At 40.2% G+C, this 25,604-nt stretch overlaps 1 protein-coding gene across 1 annotated transcript in view; it reads left to right on the top strand.

The window, feature by feature from the left end:
- The window catches only part of zranb3 (zinc finger, RAN-binding domain containing 3), a 111,075-nt gene that overhangs the window by 40,187 nt on the left and 45,284 nt on the right, over window positions 1-25,604 (top strand). The window contains exons 7-12 of the mRNA XM_049471415.1: window positions 332-466; window positions 4,426-4,545; window positions 12,903-13,022; window positions 15,168-15,347; window positions 15,969-16,130; window positions 17,940-18,348. Coding sequence (XP_049327372.1) covers window positions 332-466; window positions 4,426-4,545; window positions 12,903-13,022; window positions 15,168-15,347; window positions 15,969-16,130; window positions 17,940-18,348 — 1,126 coding nt within the window. The remainder of the gene's footprint in view (window positions 1-331; window positions 467-4,425; window positions 4,546-12,902; window positions 13,023-15,167; window positions 15,348-15,968; window positions 16,131-17,939; window positions 18,349-25,604) is intronic.

Genomic DNA, 25,604 nt, shown 5'->3' with positions numbered 1-25,604 from the left:
CTTTCTTTTTCCCCCCTTTCTCACCCCTCTATTAAACCTCCTCTTTCCATATCTATCTTTTCCCTTTCTCTTTTCTATTTTCTTTCCTTCTGTTTCTTTTTATTTATTTATTCCTCTCTCTTTCTCTCCTTTTTTTCCTCTCTGTTCCCCCATCCATTTTTTCTGATGGTGTAAAGTAGGACAGATTTAGCTGTATCATTAATTGTTCTGCCCTTACAATGAAAAGTGCGGAACAATAGGGGACCATCACTCATCTCTTTCTCTCTCTCTCTCTCTCTCTCTCTCTCTCTCTCTCTCTCTCTCTCTCTCTCTCTCTCTCTCTCTCTCTCAGGAAGCCAGTATGCTGTATGAGAAGTGGGAGAGGCTGATGCGTTCTCTGGACTCAGGCGAGTCGAGTAGTGAGAACCCGTTCTCGGAGGTGATGGGTCTCATCACCCAGATGTACAAGCAGACCGCAGTAGCCAAGGTACTGTGCTTTAATGTGTATACATGTATGTATACTAGGGATGCAACGGTTCTCTTTCTCTTTTCAAGATCTCTATTTAATCGAACTGTTCGGTTCGGCCTGTCCGGTTCGATACACCCGGATGGACCGCGGTATTTCGGTGCGCACATTAACAGTACTGCTCATATTCTAATTACATTCTGCAGCTTCCTCAGGGTTTTCTGTCGTTTTTTTTTTTTTTTTGCGGCTAGCGCAAGCATTATAAATAAGACGCCATGGAACGCAAGGCACCGCATGCTGCCACTGTTGTGCTGAATACGGCTCCCCGCAGAATCTGACTCGCTTCTGCTTCGCGAGCAGATTCGGCACAACACCGACCGCTGTAAAACTAGTGCAGTGGAACCAGCACTTATGAATAAATTAACAAAAACAAAAACAATGGGTATTCTAACTGTATTTTCAGTGTTCGTTTTAGTAAATTTTATAAACTCTCAATACAGTTGGGGGGATTTATAAGAGAAAGCTCTTAAATGAAATCCAATTTTTCATGGATTTCCTGAATGTCTAGATCCATAAACCAACACACACACACACACACACACACACACTCTCTCTCTCTCATCTAAAACTGCAAACGGTCAGCATGGTCACAGCCCACAGTATAAAGAAATGGCTAGTGGGCTCATTTGCATATGACAGCCTTCTATGATGTCAGCATTACAGAGGCCAATATGCTACACAATATGTTGTTTTTCTAAGGTTTGCTGACGTGCATGGTGCAGCAGCAGTGCTGGATTTAAAGATTTAGGGATGGACTGATCAGTGTTTTTAGGCCTTTATTATTGGTGGTCTTATTATGTATGCATTGCAAAAGTATGTAATGTCAGTTTGTTCCTAGTTTATCCATTAATTAAAAAAGCTCTTGACTGTTCGCTTGCTGCCTAACTTATTTTTACCTTGACAGATTCCACTATAGATAAAGCTTTTTAGTGTTTTATACTTAACTTATCAGTGGTGTCAATATTCTGGCTGATCTGTGTGTGTATAATTCGTCAGTTGCAGCCATATTTAAGTGCATAAATTCACTTACAGGCACATGTACACACACACACACACACACACTGAACATTTTCCTACATTAGCAAGAAGGACAGCAGACAGCATGCCGTCGACCCCTGATGACCACCATGGCAACCAGCCCTTCTGTTCTCCTTCTGAGAGGTGATGGCATTGCCATGGGAACGAGCCACAGGAGGCTGGACCAGTAACGGAGGCGGCCATAACAGCGACCTTTTCAGCTCGTCTAAACCCCTCCTTACCCTCCACTTTTCAAGATTATTTATTTATATAAAGGAATTGTTCAGCAAACTAGAAGTAGACAAAAGCGAGTTACCTCGTTATGTTGGGTCACCAAAGCTTACAATGGTAAAAATATGGGTCCCTGAAGAAAAAGGTTGGGAACCACTGTCCTAGGAGGTAATTTCTTCCTCAAGGTTATCTGATATTTTTGCTCCATATCACGTCAGGAGACTTTACTCTGCTTCAGACCGTGTGAAGAAGAAGCCACTGAGTTAGACATGCCTATAGAGGAAGGGATACGTTCTCCAGGAGCGAGGGAAGAGAGAGAAAGAAACAGAGAGAGACAGTGACCCAAGTTAAAGAGATGAATCTCCACATCTCAAAACAAGATGTCCCTTAGTGCTTTTTTAACAGCCTCAGAAGAGCCTTAAATAATACATAATACTCATATTAACACACACATGCACACACACACGACACTGGAATTAGGTCATTACTTTTAAAGCCTGGTGTGTAGAGTATTGGTCTTACTTTTCCCTGTGTGTGTTCGTGTGTGTGTGTGATGGCGCTCTATGCCATTGTCCCTGTTGGTCTCATGATGTCTTGTTCATCACATTTAATCGCTTTTATTGATTTATTCCCACTCTTTCATTTGCTCTCTGCCCAGAGTGTGTCTCCTTTCATATCCGGCCCACTTGCTTCTCTGAGACACACACACACACACACACTCACAGACACACACACACACACACTGCTGGAACACATGGCAGGATGCTGGAGGAATGAAATGCACTGGTGAGGGGGTGCAGTATCAAGACTGTGTCAGAAAGCGTGTCACTTTTTTTTCCTTTTTTTTTCCTGAAGTGTAAGTTCCTGGCCAGCTTGGAGTGAGCCAAGCATCGGTATTTTTACCCCAACAGCATCTGCTCCCAATTATCTTGAGGCTGAGCCTCTCTCTCTCACACATACACACACACACACACACACATGCGCTCGGCGCACTGAAAAAGAGTTAATGCCGCTTCACAGGGAGCAGTTTTGGATACCAATTAAAAGATGTGAAAATGGCAAAACTAGGCTGTAATAACAGAAGTGGAACGGCGCTTTGAAAGTGAGGGGAGGAAGAGGCATCCTCCTCTCTCGCAGCTCGCTAACGACGACTGTTAATGATATACAGGCCGTTCACACCGTTGCCGATCAGTCAGGATCAGCGGATAATCAAGTCCTGCAACGCTCTGACAGTTTAAAGCTTGAATTTAAGACTTGAGGATGAGGATGATGATGTGAGGATGGAGAAATGTGTGCTTGGATGTGCTTTTAGTCTCCTCCAGAGCAAAAAAAACAATGCCTGATGCTTTTAAGGAAATGTGAAATTAAAACTGGAGATGCACCGTATGCAGTTTTGCTCAAATGCCAGTTTTTATTATTTTTTTTTATTTATTAAAAGGCTATAAGATTGGTATCGGACACATCCCTTTTATGAGCTAATTAAAAATAAGATACAATGTTTGTAATTTTTAACATTTATTTAATTCACAATTTAGCTAGGCCGATTGTCCCCCTCACTCAGCTGCTAGTCATCTGTATATCTCTAATCACTAGTGATGCCTCAACACAAGGAGGTTGAAGACTCGCACATGCCTCCTCCGATACATGTGAAGTCAGCCACTTCTCTTTTCCAACTGCTGCTGATGCAGCATTAACGAGTAGCATCACAGCACACTCAGAGGAAAATGCAGCGACTCAAATCTGATATAAGGAAAAGAGCGCCATCTACCTACCCAGAAAGAGTCAGGCCAATTGCGCTCTCTCAAGGCTGCGGCAGCTGATGGCAAGCTGCTTGACCAGGATTCGAACCAAAGGACAGCGATCCCTTGATCATAGTGGCAGCACTTTAGACCGCTGGACCACTCAGCGCCTCATATCTTCCACAAATATTCCAGTTAATCACAGAAATTACTCAAGCACTGGTCTGGTATTGCATGACTGGATAAAATACTTGCTCTGCTGAGTCTAGAAATGGGCTTCTAAAACCGCAAACCTCCCCCTTTGTGCGGCACGAGTACAAAATTTGGCTCAAATATCAGTTTTTGTTTTTTTTTTGGCCGGTCACAGGTCATGGTCACGGTCAGTCAAGCTGAAAATCATCAGATTCTGGTTACCAGTAAATTAATCAATTTTTAGATGAGTTTCATGATTTAGATGATCAACAATTGTGATTTACCTGACCAACCTGGACAACTGGTTTAATAAAGCTTGACCTGCATATATTTTTATAGGGAACAGGTATTTTTTTTAAGATTTTTTTTTTAAGGTTTTCCACAAATATTTATTCCAATTATTCACAGAACTTAGAGTATATATAAAATGCATATATTAAAAACAGCTAGCTGCTTAATTATCACACTGAGGGTAACCTAGCTGAGAGCGTTTCTGTTCACAGTAGACTCTTCAGTGTCCTGCGAGGGGCAGAGAACAAGTCGGCGGGTTATGTTAAAAATGGTATTAAAATTCAGGGAAAAACTGGATGTAGGGCATTTAAACAAGACACTGCAGTGTAATGCTAAATTCCAGTGTAATAACTACAGCGCGGTACAATGATTAATGCAGGAAGAGGCCTTATGAGGCAGTACTAATCTCTCTCTCTCTCTCTCTCTCTCTCTCTCCATCTGTATCTCTAGGCAGGAGCGGTGAAGGACTACATAAAGATGATGCTGGAGACGGAGCAGCTGAAGTTTCTGGTCTTTGCTCATCACCTCAGCATGCTGCAGGCGTGTACTGAGGCTGTCATTGAGGCCAAGGTACTACAGCTCAGCCCAGGGATACTGTGTGTGTGTGTGTGTGTGTGTGTGTGTGTGTGTGTGTGTGTGTGTGTGTGTGTGTGTGTGTGTGTGTGTGTGTGTGTGTGTGTGTGTAGATGTGTGTGTGTATGTAGATGTGTGTGTCTGTCATGAGCCCTGCTCATCCGTCCAGCGACCAGCTAACCCACACCAACACGCTCCAGGCCATGAAAGAGCATAAAAAGTGTGGGAAGTGTGTCCGTGAGTGAGCATAATTAGAAGTAACTGTGTGAAAGAAAGATAGAGAGAGAGAGAGAGAGAGAGAGAGAGAGAGAGAGAGAGAGCGCAGGAGAAATGGAGGAATGGAGGGGAGAGGGGAGAGAGGACAGTGACAGTGGTGTGGGAGTTGGAGACAGGGAGAAAGTGGAAAACAGGTGAAATAAGTCTCTATATATATTTATATATATGTATGTGTTTGAGAGTGAAAGACAGAGATTGCATCAGAGAAAAGTAAGTAAGAAAGAAAGAATAGGAAAGAATGATCACCATGAGATGAGGAAGGGACAGAGTAAAACTTTTTTTATTTTTATCAAATCAAATAATTATTACTACTGCCACACTTTCTATTGTCCAAGTTTATTAAATATTAGGGCTGAAAGACTGTAAAATTTTATTCCTATCGTTATTGTAATGTGTGCTACACAATAAACACGTCGAAAGAGCTGCAATAACATCAAAATTCACATCAAACTCAAATTGCATCATCTCAATGCTGCAGCAGTAGGAGCTCTTCAAGTGACAAAAAGTTCTGCTTTTGTTACCTGGTATATGGCTTTTTAATTTTTTTCTACTGTCTAGGATTGGCTTTTAGCCAGTGTCCACGGTCCTTCCTTGAAGGGCACTGTTCCGAATTGTCAGTTTTGCATCCTTAAACAGAGCTTTACAAAGGGGTACTTTGCATTGCTGGACTTCCTTGAGAGGTACTTTTTCCATTGCTGGGCTTTCCTGAGAAAAAAACGGCACTTCTCCAAACCTTGCTTGATAAACCTTCCCTGAAAGGACACTTTCCAGGATGGCATTTTCCTAAACAGTGTGTTGTAAAGTGTCATTTTCCCAAATTCTTCTTTCCCTAGTGACACTTGTCCAAAGTGCCTTCCTGGATGACACTTCCCTAAAAAGCCACTTTCTTAGGGTACGTGTCCACTGGCACTTTTCTTCAACGCATGTCGCTGTGGCGGATCTCTCGGCTCGCCACGTGTGGGCGAGTCTGTGACATTTTTGAATTCAAATAAAGCAACAGAAGAAGGCAATCGTAAGTTTAAGATTGTAATTTTTTTATTTTAATCTGTAGTTTTATTAATCCACATTCCGCTGGATCTAAATCCAGCTTCTCCTCTGTGGTTAAAAGGCGTCTGTTCTGTGTGTGTGAGGCTTGTGGATCTGTTTGAAGTCACAGCCTGCTGTTCTCTGATTGGCCGGATTCATTTGAAAAAAGTTGAGCTCTGCTGAACTTTTTTGCCTTAGGCCGGAGATGCGCTCAATGCAGTGCAACACAACCCAGCATGCATCACGTCATGCGAGGACTCTCTCCATTAAAACGAATAGGATGTGTCGGGGCTTAAGTGCCAGTGGACTTGCACCGTTATATGGCACTTTCTTGAACTGCGTGTCTGACAGCACTTTCCCTGTTGGCACGTCTCTGTATGACGCTTCCCTGAAGGCAGCACTTTTCTGAATGAAAGTTCCCTGAAGATGCAAAATTTTTGGTTGCCACTTCTCAGAATAATGTGTCCTAGAGTGTTGCTTCACGAATGGAAAGAGTGTCCCTTCCCGAAATTATGCTTTCCAGGAATCACTTCCAATCCAAATGCTTTTCCGGTGGTGCAGTCCGGGACAATGCCGGGATTTCCTGAATGTGGCTCTTAAAGGAAGCACCATCCTTGGAAGGCCACCCTTTAACGCTGATTCCTAAAGTATTGTTTCCCTGGATAGAGCTTTCCTCTGCAATGCTTGTCCGAACTGCATTTTCCTAGGTGGTGCATCCCTAAAAGAGGCACGTCTCTGAGGGGTTGCTTCATGCTGAGGAATGACCTATTTTTCAGATGACTAGAGGAGTCTGAAGGTGATGTGCATCCTGGAGGAAGATGTTTTTAAAAAACTGTTTGCAAGTTTCAAAAATGCTGTATTCTCCTAAAATTTTCAATAAATGATTTAAGATTGTTCTGTAACAGTCTTTAGGATTTGTTATTGGCCCATTTCACTGCTTTGTTTTGTTTCAATATGCTGCATTTTTTATTATTAAAGGAGGAACCATAGTGTTTGAGCGTTTATTGTTTCTTTAAGTTGCGTCAAGTGCATTGCTTTGGCTGTGTTTAAGGTTTAACGTTTTTACACCTGTAGTTGGTTTCTTTGGTCCAGATCAGTTGAGGAGTTTGTTACTTGGAAGTATTTGGAGCGTTTTCTCCCTCTGTTTGGTTTGGTTTCACACAGACACAAACCTAAACACACCAAAATGCGCACTAATAAACCATGCTAGCACATTATCTCCTCTGATTGGTCAGATCCGTCTGGCGCAAATATAGCAAAAATATTCTGTGTTCCAGCACGAATATCTATGCAGCGTAAAGCTGCTTCAACAGAGAACGCAAATAAATTGCTCCTGTGCTTACAAACACAGTGTTTTCAATGAGCTGTGCAGCTCAGATGTATTAAACGGAGCGTTGCAGCTGTGAGCGGTGAACGCTGCACATACTGCATGTGTAAACAGCATGGAGCAGAAGCAGCATTTGTTCGTAGCTGTGGTGATTAGTGTTATCTGGCTAATATATCAGATTCAACTGTGTTTTTTCAGCAGATTAGCTCAAATAAAAGGAGAATATTTGATAGCTGGGTCAGACTAAGACCGGATTAAGTCACAAGTGAACTGCTCCAGAGTTCATTTGGCACCAGACCTTGACTACCTCCATTAGCTGGTCTCGGTGCTGTTGTTTTGATCTGCACTAGAGTGTGATTACTGTTTTCACACCTGCTCAATCTAACCTCACTCAAGTCCATTTTAACCAAACCAAATAGTACTGGTGTGAAAACGCCCTAAAATAAATCAGTGCAATGACTATACAAAATCTAGAACTTGCTCAAAATCCCCCTGTGTATTTCTAATACAAAAGATCTTAATTTCTCTCCTGAAAATAAGCAGCTCATAAAACATTTTTACTGCAGTAATGTTTGTTTCCATTTATTTCAGTGTGTGCAGGGAGCTGTTCTGCAGGGGGCTTGTTTTGCAGAGCGGTTGCAGCGGGAAGCTATTTACTTCCTCCATGACACCAAAAATGAAAGAAAGACTCCGTAATTGCACATGGTTATTGTAATTATAAAAAATTGAAGCCGTAAGACGATCACTCGGTTTCATAATATGGTGTATCATCCGAAACCTGTAACTGTTCCCAGCATGGGAGTAAGGAAGAGAGGTGTGTGTGTGTGTGTGTGTGTGTGGAGGGTGTGTTTGTGTGTGTGTGTATGTGTGTACATGGGTGTGGGGACTGGAGTAGAGATGGAAAGATGAGAGGAAGATGAGAAAGAGAGCCGGGTCTTTGAGGAAAGCTCATTCTACTGCAGGTCTCTGCTCTAACACTGTGCTCTGACTTTTTACTCTATTGTTGCTGTGGCTCAAACTCTCTGCCCTACTCTCTGAACCCTGTAGAGTCATTTCACATTCACACACCATGTGACCTCTACATTAGAGGTGGGTAATATGGTTCTGAAATAATATCACAATATTTCAGGGTATGTTTGTGATCGCAAGATTCTTGCTGATATGACAGAACACTGAAAAATATTGTATTACTGTATTTTTCACAGTATAAGGAACACTTAATGTCCTTTAATTTTCCCCCAAAAAAATTTACAGTGCACCTTATAATCTGATCCATATAATGTAGGAATTTTACCAGTCAGGTTGTAAGGAGCAGCAAAGCCACTCAGCTAAAGTACAGCATTTATAAAAGAGTTTCAGTGAAGTTTCTCCAGCACTAAGACTGGAGCAGTATTAGCATTAGCCGCTAACTGCAGAGCTAGCTCTTTCACTCTCCAGATGTGAGTATATCGGACTGTAGCCTGTGTGTTTACCGTGTTAAAACAAGCTACGTGAGACAAACCGCTAGCTGAAAGCAGCCTGACTTACCGGAACACTCAGGGTTCCTCAGTGTAGCTCTGTCAGATGGCGTTTACTAACACTAAGGGCTGCTGCTAACCGCAGCTAGTATTCCTGCTAACCACGCTAAAATATTGGAGATCTAAGCTTACTGTAAATAAACAGAAGTGCTTTACTCACCCAAATAAACAGGTTTCAAGAGAGAAATTTGTGTAGACTAAAAGATTTAAAGCTAAGCTACGTTAAGTGAACAAAACTGCAACATCCAGCACTCGTTTTAGGTCTTTTTTTTCTTTTTCTTTTTTTTTACGGTTTTGTTTACTTAGTTTTAAACCTTCAGCAGAAACGACAAATCTGTAATAGAAAAGACTACAAGTTTAGTCTGGCACTTGCAAGAGGCGAGTTCTTTCTGGTAAAGCCACTACAAAACCTTGACTGTTCTATGAACTGTTCTATATGTGTGACCAAAGGGTCTTCATTGAACAGTCCTATCAAGGATCTTTTCTACCTTGACAACAGCGTAGACTTTGAGAGCAGCTAATGTCCGTATAATTTCTGGAAAAGATTATATCATATCGGATCAATTGTATTTATATTGAGCTTTTTACAACTCATGTTGTCTCTCCTGAAAACTGTTTCTTTGTGTGAGATAAGTGCTTCCGTTTATTTACAGTAAGCTTAGATCATCACATTTCCTCTAGCGCTAGCTGCAGTTAGCGGCTAATGCCAAAAGACAGCACAACACTGAGGAACCCTGAGTGTTCCTGTAAGCCAGGGTTATATCAGCTGGCGGTTTGTTCCACATAGCTTCTTTTAACACAGTAAACATGCAGGCTTACAGTCTGATATACTCACCTCTGAATGGCAAAAGAAAAAGTGCTTAGTGCGGTTAGCGGGTAATGCTAATGTTGCTCCAGCAATGCTAACCGGTGTTAGCAGCTACAGTCTGATATACTCACCTCTAAGCGGCGAAAGAGAGAGCGCTTTAGGTGCTTACACACTGAACACGGTAGGCGCGGCGCAGTACTGTTGTTTCTAGAGCGGAGCAGAGAGGAACGCGCCACGTATCCCCGCCCATAACCACACCTCTACCATGCTACCGCTCACCGCAAGCGGTACCGTGACAGAAAAAGCATGACGCGACCATAGAGAAACTGTAGTCCAACCAACAATAAACAGGAGCAAATTACTGATATTAACGATCAATGAACACCCTGTACATCACTTCCCTACACTCATATAGAGATAACAGGAAGAAGAGCAGAATCAGAGCTTTATTCTAAAGATGGGAGATAGATACAGATCTACAGAGGCTGTAGCCACTCAAAACCACAAAACTCTCGCAGAGGTGATGAGTTTTAGAAAACTCCTCCTATTATAAGCAGGAGACGCTCAGCGTCAGCAGTACAACGCAACAACAACTGGCCAGCGTCCAGCAGAGCGGCAGCACAGCAGAATGCCACGCGGCATACTGCATTCAGTGTGTAAGCACCTTTGGTGCGGTTAGAGGGTAATGCTTATGCTGCTCCAGCAGTGCTAGCCGGGGTTAGCAGCAGGCCATGAGAGATAATACTCACCTCTAAACGGTGAAAGAGCTAACACTTAGCATGATTAGCGACTAATGCTAATACTGCTGGAGAACTAAACTGAAACTCCTGTGTACTCTTGTGTGGCTTTACTGCTCCTTACATCCTAACTGGTAGAATTCTTACATAAGGTGCACCGGATTATAAGGCACACTGACCATTCTTGGGAAAAAAAAAATATATATATAGGAGTGTGCCTATAGTGCGAAAAAAACAATCAAGATTAGCATCTTTGTTGCTCAATATATGTACTCTTCACAGATGTATAATGACACAAAATGCCGTACCAAGACAAACACTGGATGATCATTTTCGTCTCTTTCGGTCTGGTGATGAAGATCAATGCTGTGCGTAGTTTGAGCTTGTGTATAAGGGGAATCCTGTAATGTTTATTGAAGCAGATGGACCAAACCAAGCCAAACCAAAGCGAGTTGATACTAATGCACCCACTGTGTGTGTAGGATTGCTGGAGCTGGCTGAACAGACGCTGTAAATGTACGGTAGGAGGTTTCATATACACTGTTACTGCCTACGTTTCGCTCGGCGCGGAGTCATTCACCACGCCGCAAATGAACAGTTCATACAGTTTATGATTCATACGATTCGCACCTCGCCCCGTGACGAACAAACACTTCGCCCAAAGCGAGAGGGCTGGAGGCCGCAACAAGTGTTTTTAACAGATGTCTCGCTATTCTAATGAGCGTGTGTTTTGTCATTCGCGTCTTCCTCTCGCGCCACGCTGTTCTCTGGCCAGCAGGGTGATTTTACTTCATTTATTTCTCCGCCCCCTCCACAGGGGCTTCTTTTTTTGGACTTTTTCTTGTTAATTGGTGCTTATGAAATCTTAAAGGGAACAAGAGCATTCACACCAGGAGGTGCGATCACACACAAATACACACATACACACTTTCTCAGACTCGCTCTCTCTCTCACTCTCACACCCCTCACACTCTGTGAGGAGAGGGAAAGGTTGGGGATGAAGTGAAAGCGAGTGGAGTTGGGGAAAGTTTTAAAGTTTTTGAATAGTGTTTGTGTGGTTGGTGGTTATATATATATATATTTATATTCAGACATTATTTGACAGTACATGATAGTCCTGCTAGTAAACATATATACAAACCTAATTCAGAACCTAGGGGCTATATAAAAAATGCTAATAAAAGCACATTTACTTGTAATTACGTTGATTTGATTTTATTGCTGACAATATGCAATTTTTAATGTTTTATGTTTGGTCAACTTCATTTCATAGTGAATGAAGTTCTACAGCTCTGGAAATAATTACTTTTTCAGTTCAGAATTGAGTTCAGAATTCAATATTTGGTGGAATAACCCTGGTTTTTAATCACCGTTTTCATGCATTTTCACACGTTCTCCTCCACCAGCCTTTCACACTGCTTTTGGATAACTTTACGCCTTTACTCCTGGTGCAAAAACTCCTCAAATAGTTCAACTTGGTTTGGTGGCTTGTGATCATCCATCTTCCTCTTGATTATATTCCAGAGGTTTTCAATTTGGTAAAATCAAAGAAACTCATCATTTTTAAATGGTCTCTTATTTTTTACAGAGCTGTACCCAAAAGGATATGTCTAATTGCAATTCTATTCAGAAAGAAGATAAAGGTTACCAGCAACAATAAATTATTAAATAGTTTGAGTGATATGGGCAAGAGTTATACACATGCAAAATTAGTGTGGAAATCAAATGTATTGCATGCTTAGTATTAAATGGCATGCCAGTGAGATGAATACAGATCTTGATATGAATTTGTAGGGGTTCCTAATGATGTCCTTCAATAATACATCAAATACAGCTTAACTATTCCTGAAGATTTTGCGGTAAGGGTACAGTTTTGATGGCACATTCATTCGGATCTTACATTATTAATCAGGAATAGGTCTTGCTGTGCAACTCTGTGTCTTTAATGCAAGCTCTTTGCATGGCAGCAGTATGTGGACATGCATTGTCCTGCTGGAATGGACCACCAGATTGTGTGTTCTGAAAAAATAGGGCCACTTGTTAACTAACGCTAACTAAAGGTAACTAAAGTTAACATAACCTGGGCTGTCAGTGTTCCTGTTGTGAAGACCAGAGGAGATCTGGCACCATACTAAATTGAACCTCACACAATGACGTCACGCCTCCTGGATACGTGACCCGTAACAAACAAAAACGTTTATCTTAGCACTGACTACAGTGTGTTCACCCATGTTGATGTTTGTTGTCTCTTGCACAACACCACTAAAGTTGTCATAATAATCTGTGTGCATTTAGTCCTGTGTCATGCAGCCGTCTGCCAATGGTGCTAGCACTACCAGGATGACTTTGGGGTTTGTGTGGGTCTCCCAGATCATTTATATTGCTGGTGCATGCCTCCAGCAATATGATTTTGTTTGTGTGTTTTCAGCAACAGTTTTTTTTGTATTCTCCTAAATGCACTATTCTATCTAGTGATGTTTTATCAGTGCATCTTTCTTATGTGGTTTAACAGGTTATTTGGTATTTGAGCTTCCTATTTCATCCTGTCAATTTGTCCCTGTGTAGACCGATCAAATAAAACCGAGATGATAAAAGTGAATCTTCTGAAAGTTTGAAATTGGAAACAAGCTCAACTTTCCCATCATCCTCTTTCTCTTTTCTAGGCTGGTTATATCAGGATAGATGGCAGCGTTCCTTCTGCAGAGAGGATCCAACTGGTCCATCGCTTTCAGAATGATCCAGACACTCGAGTGGCTATTCTCAGCATACAGGCAGCGGGACAGGTACGTGCGTACACACACACTCTCACACACACACACACACACACACTTTCTTTTAACAGTTCTTTCCCACTTCATTTGCACGGTTTTATTTTCTATGAAGCGCTTGTCATGTTAATTTGTCAATGAAAGGTGTTATGGAACTTAGACCTTTTTTTTTCTCAAACTGCCTTGTTTCAAAAAAGTTAGTAGAAACTTTAGTTTTAGTGTCTTTTCTCATCATTTCTTTCTCAATTGCGTAGTTACAGATTTTATTTTTCATTCTGGAACTATGAGAGACACTACACAGTGTCTTTGTATCTCTTTTACACACCTCTAGTTCGAGAGGTAACTTATCCATCTGATCTCTCTTCAGTTTCAATACAGTTACATATTTTATTGGACAATTATACTTTTAACTTTAGTCTCTACTACAGGATAAAGTGTATGTTTTTTAAATTTATTTATTAGGATTTACATATGCATAACTTTTAAAATAACTTCAAACATAACTTTGTAAAACAATCCCTAACCCATTTACATATGGTTTAGGGGTTGTTTTATAAAGTTCTGTTTAAAAGTTAATTTTTTTATAAGTTATTGGTCACAAAAATAATGAAAAATTGTGCAGCATTCAAATTCCAAATCAAGGAAGCCACAGAATGCAAGTAAACATAAAATCTGTTGCTTTTTGGACATTATAATCAAATTTATTTGATTAATCAAATGCAAATTTTAAAATGGGATAATGGAGATTGTCCAGGTCTTTACATATACAGGTGAATCTTAAAAAAAATTGAATATCATTGAAAAGTTAATTTATTTCAGTAATTAATTTCAAAATGTGAAACTCATATATTATATAGATGTATTACACAGAGTGATATAATTGAAACTTTTATTTCTTATATTGTTGATGTTGATGATTATGGCTTACATCCAATAAAAACCCAAAAGTCAGTATCTCAGAAAATTTGAATATTATAATCATAAGGCCAATTGGTACTCTTTTGGCAGTGTGCCAAGTCCTGCTGGAAATGAAATCCACATCTCTATACAAGTTGTCGGCAGAGGAAAGCATGAAGTGCTGGCACACATCGGGTTTAGTAGACTGATTTCATCCCTATGAATCTGATTTAATCCCCTAAATATCTGATGCCCAATCCAGCTCATTTTGTGAAAATCGTAACCGATATTGTACCGATCCTGATGTCAGAAAGGAGTAGGCCTCTCACTATATATTGTTGCAGAAATTATTGTAATAAATTATATCCTTTTAAGACAATTAAATGCCACTGATATAATGATAAAATAATAACAAACAAAACATAACAAAGCAATTATAACCTTTTAAAGTAAAAAAAATATATATTAATCATAATTTTAGAAGGAGTCACAGTTATTGGAGCTTTGGTCTGGCAGTTTTGCCTAAAACACTGTTCACTGATATATATGTGGAAAAACAAACAGTACAAATAAACACAATAGATAATATCACGATTATCAAAATGTATTATGGTCATGTATATTTATTCAGGGTTGGTATGGTCATGAAAAACCTGGAAAAATCATGGAATTTGAAAATAGTAATTTCTAGGCCTAGTTAAGTTGTGGAAAATCAGAAATACCTAAAAAGGTTTGCTAAAGTCACAAATCTTTGCAATCTACAAATGTGTTTCCATTTATCAACTAAGAAAAGCTATTTTTTGTTTAAAAGATCACATGGTCATTAAAATTCTAATTCTAGTCAGCCACCGCCTATGAAGCTTCAGTGAGCGTTTTCTCTCTGGGTAAGAATGTCCTAGTTAGATATGAAGCATTATTAAGCGTTTTGTTTCTGGGTAAGGGTGTTCTAGTCAGTTATGAAGCTTCATTGAGTGCCTGTTTTTGGTTAAGTCATTGTCCATGTCTGCATTGATGTTTAAAAGATCGTATGGTCATGAAAATTGGCTCTGTTTATTGTATGATAAGTTGAAGATGTAATTATCATAATGTGTCTATTCAATTTATGAATTTATGTTCACTGGGATTTAAGGCCTAAATCTGTGCTGTTGATAAATTTCACATCCTGCTGTTCTGAAAGCCTTTGAGAATGAGCTGAACTGCTCTTTTGAATAGTGTGTGTGTGTGTGTGTGTGTGTGTGTGTGTGTGTGTGTGTGTGTTCTCAGGGGCTGACTCTGACGGCTGCATCCCATGTAGTGTTTGCTGAGCTCTACTGGAATCCGGGTCATGTGAAGCAGGCAGAGGACCGCGCCCACCGCATCGGCCAGACCGCCTCTGTACATGTACACTACCTCATCGCCAAGGGAACGTTCGACATGGTCATGTGGGGGATGCTGAACAGGAAGGTAATGAAGCTATGAAACTTAAAGCTAAAGACCAGGAAGTGTTTGAATAAAAAAAATGATTAAACATAAATGAAAACTTATGCAGATTTAAAGATGCAAATCTGGGGCTCTGAGTGGTCCAGTAGGCTAAGCGCTGCCACTATGAACAGGAGATTGCGGTCTGAATCCCGGTCATGCAGCTTGCCATCAGCTGCCGGAGCCCTGAGAGAGCACAATTGGCCTTGCTTTCTCTGGGTGGGTAGATGGCGCTCTTTCCCAACATCACTCCTAGGGTGATGTTAATCAGCACAAGGCGTCTGTGAGCTGATGTATCAGAATGAGTCGCTGCTTTTTCTCCTCCGAGTACGCTGGCTATTTGGCAATGCTGTGGATCCAGAAAACTCCAGTTTTTTTGTGTTGCATTTGTAACAATGTGTTGTTTAAGCAAAATTTTCTTGTTCTATCAATTATTTTGAGACTCTCTAACTAATATGTATTAAGTACGTTTATTATCCCTGTGGTTGTAATCTGTACATAACTGTGGGAATTAAGTTCTTGGTCAGGGATTAGAGTTTTCACCCCAGAAGTCTTTGCTTGTAGAAGTGTGACTGAGACAATGAGTGATTTTGTGGTATTGACTAGGAAAAGGTGACGGGCAGCACTCTGAACGGAAGGAAGGATTATCTGAAGGCAGAGGAGGGAGATAAGGAGAAATGGGACTTTTTGAACTTCGCTCAGGCATGGACCCCGAGTGACTGCACCATCGCCGACGAGGATACCAAAGAGGGTGTCTTCTTCTCACACGTAAGCCTCAGTTCTTGAAACTGGAACTTGGAGCAACTCTAGCTAAATCCTATCTTGGGACTGAAAGTCTGTTTTCAATGCAAAGCACATCATCGACCTGGCTTGTTTCTCACTCACTCGCTAATTCACTCAGTTACGATTAAAAGGGGGAAGATTTTCAGTTGCGATTAACAAGCAGAAACGGGAAAAGCTGTTAACACTTAAAATAGGATTTATAGGTACATTTATAGGTACATAGGTACAGATTAAGGTGGAAGTTGGAGTCAAACTTGGTGGCGTAATTAATTGCCTTAAAAAAAAATAATAATAACACATTACTGATTCCAAATTGTTTGTGTGCATTTACACTTTAACATTGACATCTTTAAACATTATCATAAGATTCAGATTATCATAAGATTTTATTCATCTCTTTTTATACATACAAGTTATTCTATAGTCACAGTAGATACAGGAGTCCTATACTTAACTTTTTGTGCCCATACTGCTGCATAACCTGCATGCAATGGTCCTTTTTCTTCTTCTGTTTTTTAATAGGGATGATGGCCAGGGCTGGGAATTGAAATTCATTACCAAAAAGTCACTGACCGAAATGTCTCGATACTACAGAGTACCAATAGGTTAAAAAAAAAAAAAAAAGAGTTTGGTGCACTCAAAGTGGAAAGCATGCACATAAACATATTAAAGTGCTCTAAAGTCTGCCTCTACTTCGAATGATTCATCCACACTTCATTCTCACACATAACACTTCAGTCTCTCAGGCATTATCTCACTCTCTCTCTCTCTCTCTCTCTCTCTCCTGAGATATTACGATTATACAGATACTTACCAGCATTCTAAAATGAATCATGATTTTAATTCATTTAATTTTTAAGTGATATAAGTGACACCACTGATATAAACATAATCTAATTTTGCCTTAGACTGATTCTTAATTTATATTTAAATACACATTAATAAGTTAAGTATAAGTATAATGAAATATGTGCACTGTTTGATTTTTGCACTGTGAATTTTAATGTTTTTTTTTTGTTTCCAGTAAATAAAGTAAAAAAAAAATGTCTTTAATATATTGAGCAGCCAATATCGCTTTAAGAAGCGAGAGTTTTCTGCTCATATTTCTTAAAAAAAAAATAATTGCTGGGGTGCCAAATGGTCCAGTGGTCTAAAGGGCTGTCACTATGAGAGGGAGGTCGCAGGTTCAAACCCCCACTCATGCAGCTTTGCCCTCAAGCTGCCGGTGCTCAGAGGGAGCACAATTTGCCCTGCTCCCTCCTGGTGGGTAGATGGCGCTCTCTTCACACATCACTCCTAGGGTGATGTCTACAGCACAGGGCGTCTGTGAGCTGATGTACCGGAGCCAAGTCGATGCGCTTTCCTCCAAGCGCGCTGGCTGCTCGGCAATGCTGCATCAGCAGCAGCTCGAAAAGAAGCAGTGGCTGACTTCACATGTATCAGAGGAGGCATGTGCTAGTCTTCGACGTCCTGGTGTGTTGGGGCATTACTAGTGATAGGAGTCCTAATGAGTGCGTCGTAATTGGCCGTGTAAAAAAAAATAAATAAATAATGATTGCTATTTGTATTTTTTGTCACAATTACGGCACATTCCACACCTACTAGTTTGTTTCGGACCAAAGTCCTGACCAAACAAGGTCATTATGAAGTTCCCTCAGTAAGTAGATTTGATGCTGTGATTACTACAGTTGTTTTTTGTGATGTTGAAAATGCTAACTAATTTTGAGGGACATTTTAATTTAGATTGTTATATAATAAATGAATTATATATTTCCTTTCATTTTCTTCCTGCAGTTTGAGAAGGACAAGCAGCACGACATCCGCAACTTTTTCTCTCCAACCTCAGAAAAAGACAGGAAGAGGAAGAGAACAGGCGATGGCTCTGCCACCAGCTCTCTGCCACTTACGCCGTCACATGACCAGCCAGAAGCCAATCAAAGCTCTCACAGCCTCAGCCCCGTTTCCACTGTTTTGGAAGAGGATTTTTCTCCTCAGGTGAAGCGACTGAAGCAAGCTAGCCCACTGTCCCGGCGTGGCGGGGGGAAGAGAAGCCCGCTTACACCCCTGAGCGCCCCCCGCAGGCTCTCGGCGGGTCTGCAGGTCCCCCGCCACAGCCAGAAGTGGAGCTGCGGGGTGTGTACCTTCTCCAACAGTGGCCTGCTGCTACGCTGCGAGATGTGTGAGACACCCCGTGCTCAGGGAGGTACGCATGCGCACACTGAGACACACTTAGAAACACACACACACACACACACACACGTATACACACACAATCTGTCAAGCAAACAGTGACAGCCACAGATGACAAGTGCTATTGAAGTCATTGTGTTCTGTACATTCATTGTTCAGTTCTAAACAAACACACTTAGAGTGTGTGTGTGTGTATGTGTTTGTGTGTGTGTGTGTGTGTGTGTGTGTGTGTGTGTGTGTGTGTGTGTGTAGTAATAAAACCAGTCACGTACAAAGACTAAGGCAGAAAACACTACATTGTATAAAAAAAGCTCAGCACACATGCACAGATAAGCCTGCTGAATAATAGCCATTGTGTTATTCCCAATAAATACTTTTTTTTTTTTTTTTTTTTTTTTTTTATAAAATCTTGAGCCCTTAGTATTAAGTAGTTTATTGCTGTTTAAAAGTTTGGAATCACTACAGCTGGTTGATAAATCACTAGAACTTTGACCAAGGTCAAACCAAAATGCGTTTACGGACAGCATTTCTCCCCCAGGCTAGTAAGCATCACTTTAGGGACCGTAGGAAAAATACCAGACCAAATGAATAAAAAAAACATCACTCTCTAATATATGGTTGGAACGCCTTTAGCTTTGATTGCATCACGCATTCACTGTGACATTCATTAAGCTTCTGCAATCAAGATTTTATCAAGATAAACAAGATTTATTTCAATCCAGTGTTGCATTCATTTTTCACCAAGATCTTTGAGCATTGATGATGGTAGAGTCTGACCTCTGCTCAAAGTCTTCTCCAGCACATCCCAAAGATTCTCAATGAGGTTAAGTTCTGGAGTCTGTGGTGAACTCTCTCAATCCATGTGTGAAAATGATGATCTCATGCTCCCTGAATCCTGAACTCTTTCACAATTCCAGCTCCATGAATCCTGACATTGTCATCTTGGAATATACCTGTGTCATCAGGGAAGAAAGAAATCTAAATCCATTGATGGAATAACCTGGTCTATATTATATATATTATATATTCAGGTAGTCAGCTGACCTCATTCTTTCAGCACATACTGTTGATGAACCCAGACCTACAGACCAACTGCAGCAACTCCAGATCATAGCACCGCCCGCACAGGCTTGAATGGTAGGCACTAGGAATATTGATATTGTGCTTATCTCTCTGGAATTGGGTAAATCTGGACTCAGTTCGCATGACCTTCTTCCATTGCTCCAGAGTACAATCATTATGCTTCCTAGCAAATTAAAGCTCTTTTGCTAGTGATGGGATGATACACTTTTTTCAGCTCCGATCCAATACCGATATAAAACTGATATAAAATTGCAGATACCGATACAAATACCGATATTTTTAGTTTATTAATAGTACTATGATTAAGGTTACATAATGAGGCTGAAACAGACCATACAGCCCTTTGAAGTGTATACAAAAGTGCATTTAATGTAAATGCATTCAAGTCATTTATTTGACACAATTTATATGCAAACACACAATAGTTTTCTTTCAAATTAAATGTTTTATTTTTTTAAATATAAAAAAAAAAGGTTCAATATTAAATACGTTAAGTATTAAATTTAGGGCATTTTTTTTGCAACAGTTGTGCAGGAGACTTTTATTTTGACAGGTAGCGTAGTGGATTAGCTGCAATAGCTAACGGCTAACCGGCGGTGCTAACTGTATTTCCGAGCTGAATTAATCACTGTTTTTCAATAACAGATTGATTTCTTAGTTCTGGTTAGGGTTGGTAGGATTTGTGGTTTGATATTAGATGTGGATTATGGTTGTAGTTCCCTCAAGATAGTTATTTATTACATTCACAATGCCGGAATGCATTAGTAAGTGGATCGGCCACGCCCGCCCGATATTTGATTTGTCGAATCACGTCAATATCGGCCCTGATACCGATACTGTATCGGATCGGTCCCATCTCTAGTTTTTGCTGAGGCTACCCAGCTATTTAAATCCCCCATTACATTGTGATTGTGGAAATGCTCTTACTTTCACTATTAAACACATCCCTGAGATCTAGTGTGTTTTTTCTACAATTAGATTTTACAAAATGTTTAAGTGAATGGCAATCACAATCATTTAAAATTTGTTGGACACATTCCTTTCTTGATTATGATGTTTCACCTTATGATGTTGACCTCTTTTTAAAGGTGTCATTTCATCGTTTTTTTTTATTCATTTTGAAATTTCTATTTGTGTTCTCTAGTATGAATGAATGCCATGTGAGCTGTAAAAAGTGCTCTGGTGACCTGGTATAATGCTGCTTTAGTCCGGTGGAGGAGTGGGTGGAAGAAAAGATGCGATTTCTGCTCCTGCTAATGAATATTTATACCTGCAAACATATCGCCTCTGATTGGCTAACAGCACTGTGAGGCAGTGAAAAGAACAACCGTTAGTATTTTTATTTTTTTTATTTTACACTAATAACAGCCTTGTAATGTCATGTTATTTTACAGCATGTGTAATGCCTTCTATATATAGTTCAGCCACTGTCCAATCTTAGAGTCTCTGTAAAAAAAAATAAAACATTCACCGGAGATCCTATGTAAACCTATGTAAACACACAGAGGTGGGTAGTCCAGGTCCAGAAAGTAAAAATCCACCCCAGGGTCTTCAGCTCTGCCTGTGGGCGGTCGTGAGCCAAGGTGAGCGAGGCAATGAATACTAATTCATGGGTTGACGTAGACATGGTGCTTTTCCTGATCGACTCGTTTTTCTGAACATTTTCTTTTACCAACTACTGCAGACAATGGAGCCTATGGAAGAGTTCAGAGTGCAGTATGTACATACAACTCAGAGAGACCTATAGTATTTCACAAAGAGAAAGTGGAAAGAGACCTTTAATAATCCAATGGACCATTCTTACCTTGTTTTTAGTAGTTGCATAAATCTCCTTTGCTTGTTTTCTCTGCTTGCCAATATCATGTCAATAAGTTGACCCTTCTGAAATATCTTTTCTACGAACACAGGATGTTTGTTCATCAAGTGAGAAGCTACTCACTGCATCAGTTAGGGCTGACAAAACACAATCACCCATGCAGTAATTATACAGTGCGAGACTCTGAGCTTTTTGCTTAGTTAAATCCAGGTGGTGACCTTTTTTTTTTGGTTAGGCAGTGGATTTTACAGTTGATTCGACATCACAAGGTAACATTGTTTTGCTGGGTAAATACAGTTCTCTGTTACTTGCTTTGTCCAGTAATTTTTCTACGCTCCCTATAGTAGCGCCTGCTTGCTCTAGAGAGCCAGGATGAGTGTAGCCGCGTTTGGCCTCAGTCTTGTTCAAATGTAATCATATATAAATGTGAAGGCCAGTAATATAAAACCTGTTTGTAAAATATAAAGGATTATTTGAGGTTTGAGTTCGATGTTGTAGGGTAATTTACCACAGCAAAAATGTATGTGAGCCAGACGGACAAGAAAAACCAGAAGTCAGGATATCCAATTTAGAATAAAATTTACTGAAGAAAATCATTGAAGTATTACAGACACGCCAGTAGATGAATCAGACAAAAAGTAAGAAAATAGACAAAAGTATTACAGGAAAAATGTTGTAGATGGTCAAAAGTAAAGTATTCCGATCTCGAGAGCTACAGGAAAAGTCTGACTTTTCTGTCTATGCATTAACAGTTATACTTGAATAATAATTACATGTAAATCTACTTTACCAGGATACATGTTCTTATTGGTTCTATAAAAATCAATAATGACATAATTGTCTCTATGATTGGTTCTTCAAATGTATCAACATTACACTACTGATTAAGCATGACAATGCATTACATATGTTGCATCAAAAAGGTGTACGTCACAAAGTCCGAACATCATGTTGTTTTCCATTCCCGTGGCCTTCGGTGTCTTCTGGCCTGTCTGCGACTTTGCGCCACGTAGAACAGGCATGCGTAGGCTATCTAAGGAGAGGTTACTAGCACAATCACTCAGATAGCGGGTATCTCCCTCTGCAGTTGTCAACATCTTGTCCTTGCATCCTGTCGCAACATGAAACAACCTTATCTCTTCTAAATGTACATGATATTCTAACAACACAAAGATCCTAGTGGAACAACAGATTCTAAAAATAAAAACTGGTGTGTCTGCACAATTTATTGCTAATGATTACAGTCAAATGATTATATTTATTGAATGATCATAATTATCAAATAAAAGGATATAAGTGTAAATTAAAAAATATACATGTCCAGAATCCATGGACGGGGGCTTCCCAAATCGCTCCCATCAATGTTTTCTCTCATTTTAAGAAAGAAACTGCAGCTGCACTGAATAATGTCTGTATTGATGAATAGTGAGGACGAGTAGGATTGTGATTCTCTCAATGTCAAACATTGTGAAACTAGATTTCTGAATAGAGGTCCAGTCTTTGTGAAGGGTAGCATGAATCTTGTTTTTTTTTTTTTTTTTTTTTCTTCCTTCATAGCTGTCGCACCATTTACATGAGGACAGTTTCTGAAGTCTGTGAGGCCTGCTGGATTTTTGTGTCTTGTTTTACTAGTGTTTTAGGTAACACTTTATTTTAAGGAACACAAGATTAGGCGCTTATTAATGTTTTATTATTTGCTTAATAAAGCCTTAATTAGACATTTGTAAATGATTCATTCGCTATGTATTAGGCTTTATACTGTGTAAGTTTTATTGGTGCTTAATTAGAGATCTGTGATTGATTTAATATTTATTCAGTTCTTTTTAGTGTCTAATTAGTGATGAACAGAACCTCACTTTAGAATATGGTACACTTCTTGGTGTCACTTCTATTAGTGACTTATTAACCCCTTATTAACTCAGTAAACTCCAGCACAGCCATAACCTTACCAAACTCACATAAATCAAACTGCTGCCGATTATAATAACACTAATAACATGTAGAATTAGCTAATATTAGTTAATGCTTAACATAATCTGCTTAACAGGTTGCTAACTATAATAACTGTTTTATAGTGCACTATAAGAACTAATACAGCCATAATTAATCATTTACACATAATACATCCCTAATTAAGCAGCAATAACACTTATAACACAGAATAAAGCCTAATAAGTAGTGAATAAATCCTTTACAAATGTCTAATTAAGGCTTTATTAAGCAAATATTAATAAGACATTAGTAAGCGTCTAATTTGTGTTCCTTAAAATAAAGAGTTACCGTGTTTTATTATGCACAGGGAAAAGTATAGCAACATTAACATTCTACAATTAAATAACGTTATGAGCCACACACTAGAATGATTCACTATACCAGCCTACAAAATCCGAGAGAGAGAGAGAGAGACACACACCTCTCTACTTTCCAAATCCTCTCCAGCAGAGGAACACAGCAGGTTACATTCCCTAAGGACCCAACACTACGCTCTGAGAAAAAGAGGATCTGAACAGAAAAGAGGAAAAGGAAGGTGTGAGTGTGTGAAAGCAGCTTGTTACTGTGACATCAGGGGTGTGAGGGACTGAGCGGTGTGATCCAGCACCAGCAGAGGAAATTTCTATCTCAGGGAGGTAGCTGTTGGTGGGACTTAGAGGGTCAGGAGCCCTTCTTTGGAACCAAGAACCACCTTCGCTAGGGGTCTGACTGCTCAGAATCAATACTATTTAAAAACGTAAATTTCCCTCCTCACTAACTCTCCACTAGAGAGTGACACTCTATGAGAACTCACACTCTGTGCTGTAAAGGAGCTTCCACTTTTCCATCTTTAGACTGCCCTTCTGCCTTTTCTGATTGGCTTTGCATTACTTTTTTTATCTACCACCTGCTTGCTTCCACAGCTTCCTCTATTTGTCATTTTTTTTATAGGCTGTCTTATTTAAAGCCTTAACGCACACAATTCATTTGGAATCAGTAACGTGTATTTTTTTTTACGCAAATTAATTACAGCACCAAGTTAGATTCCAACTTCTGTCGTAATCTGCCCTGCTCCGCCCTGCTCCTGCACTGCTGATGAATGTTGCAGTAGAAATCAATACTTTTCCAATACTTTTTAACGTGTTTCCAATCTTCTACTGTCCAATTTTGTCAATTGCAGCCTCAGTTTCCTGTTCTTAGCTGACAGGAGCAGCACCCGGTGTGATCTGCTGCTGCTGTAGCTCATCATCCGCCTCAAGATTCGACGTGTTGTGCTGTTGTTCAGAGATGCTCTTCTCTTTTGCAGACCTCGGTTGTAACGAGTGGTTATTTTCTATAATTTTTATTTCTGATTTTTTTTTCCCATTTTCTCCCCAATTTACACGGCCAATTACCCAACCCACTCACTAGGACTCCCCCTGTCACTAGTAATGCCCCAACACACCAGGAGGGTGAAGACTAACACATGCTTCCTCTGATACATGTGAAGTCAGCCACCGCTTCTTTTCGAGCTGCTGCTGATGCAGCATTACCGAGCAGCCAGCGCGCTCTGAGGAAAGCGCAGCTCGGCTCGGCTCCGGTACATCAGCTCACAGACGCCCTGTGCTGTGGACATCACCGTAGGAGTGATGTGGGGAGAGAGCGCCATCTACCCACCCGGAGGTAGCAGGGCCAATTTTGCTCCCTCTGACGCCGGCAGCTTGATGGCAAAGCTGCATGAGCTGGGGTTCGAACCTGCGACAACGAGTGGTTATTTATAAAGTTACTGTTGCTGTTCGTTCTATCATCTCGACCCAGTCTGGCCGAGATTCTCCTCTGATCTCTGGCATCAACAAGGCATTTGCGACCACAGAACTGTATTCGCTCACTGGATATTTTTTTCTTTTTCTAAACATTCTCTGTATAAACCCTAGAAATGGGCGTTGTGCATGAAAATCCCAGCAGATCAGCAAATTCTGAAATACTCAGAGCAGCCCGTCTGGCACCAACAACCGTGCCACGTTCAAATTCACTTAAAACACCTTTCTTCCCCATTCTGATGCTCTGTTTGAACTGCAGCAGATTGTCCTGGCCACGTCTACATACCTAAATGCATTGAGTTGCTGCCATGTGATTGGCTGATTTGAAATTTGCGTTAATGTGCCGTTGGACAGGTGTATCTAATAAAGTGGCCAGTGAGTGTATCTCTACACACGTCTCTTCTAAACAAAATATTATTTGGGTGAATAAAGCCCTTCCATTTAATTTACAGCTATCTTACATTGTTGGCCAAAAATTGAAATTGCCACATTTGACCAGAAAGTTTAGTGTGACGTTTGGCCCCGTCCATCTGTATTAGTGATCGGTGCATCAAATTTAAAGACGATTAGAGATCAGCAATCAGTGATTGACCCCAAAAC

This window comes from Astyanax mexicanus, chromosome 23, assembly GCF_023375975.1.
Source record: "Astyanax mexicanus isolate ESR-SI-001 chromosome 23, AstMex3_surface, whole genome shotgun sequence".
NCBI lineage: Eukaryota > Metazoa > Chordata > Actinopteri > Characiformes > Acestrorhamphidae > Astyanax > Astyanax mexicanus.
Note: the sequence above shows the minus strand (reverse complement) of the source record. Positions and strands in the feature narration are given on the sequence as shown.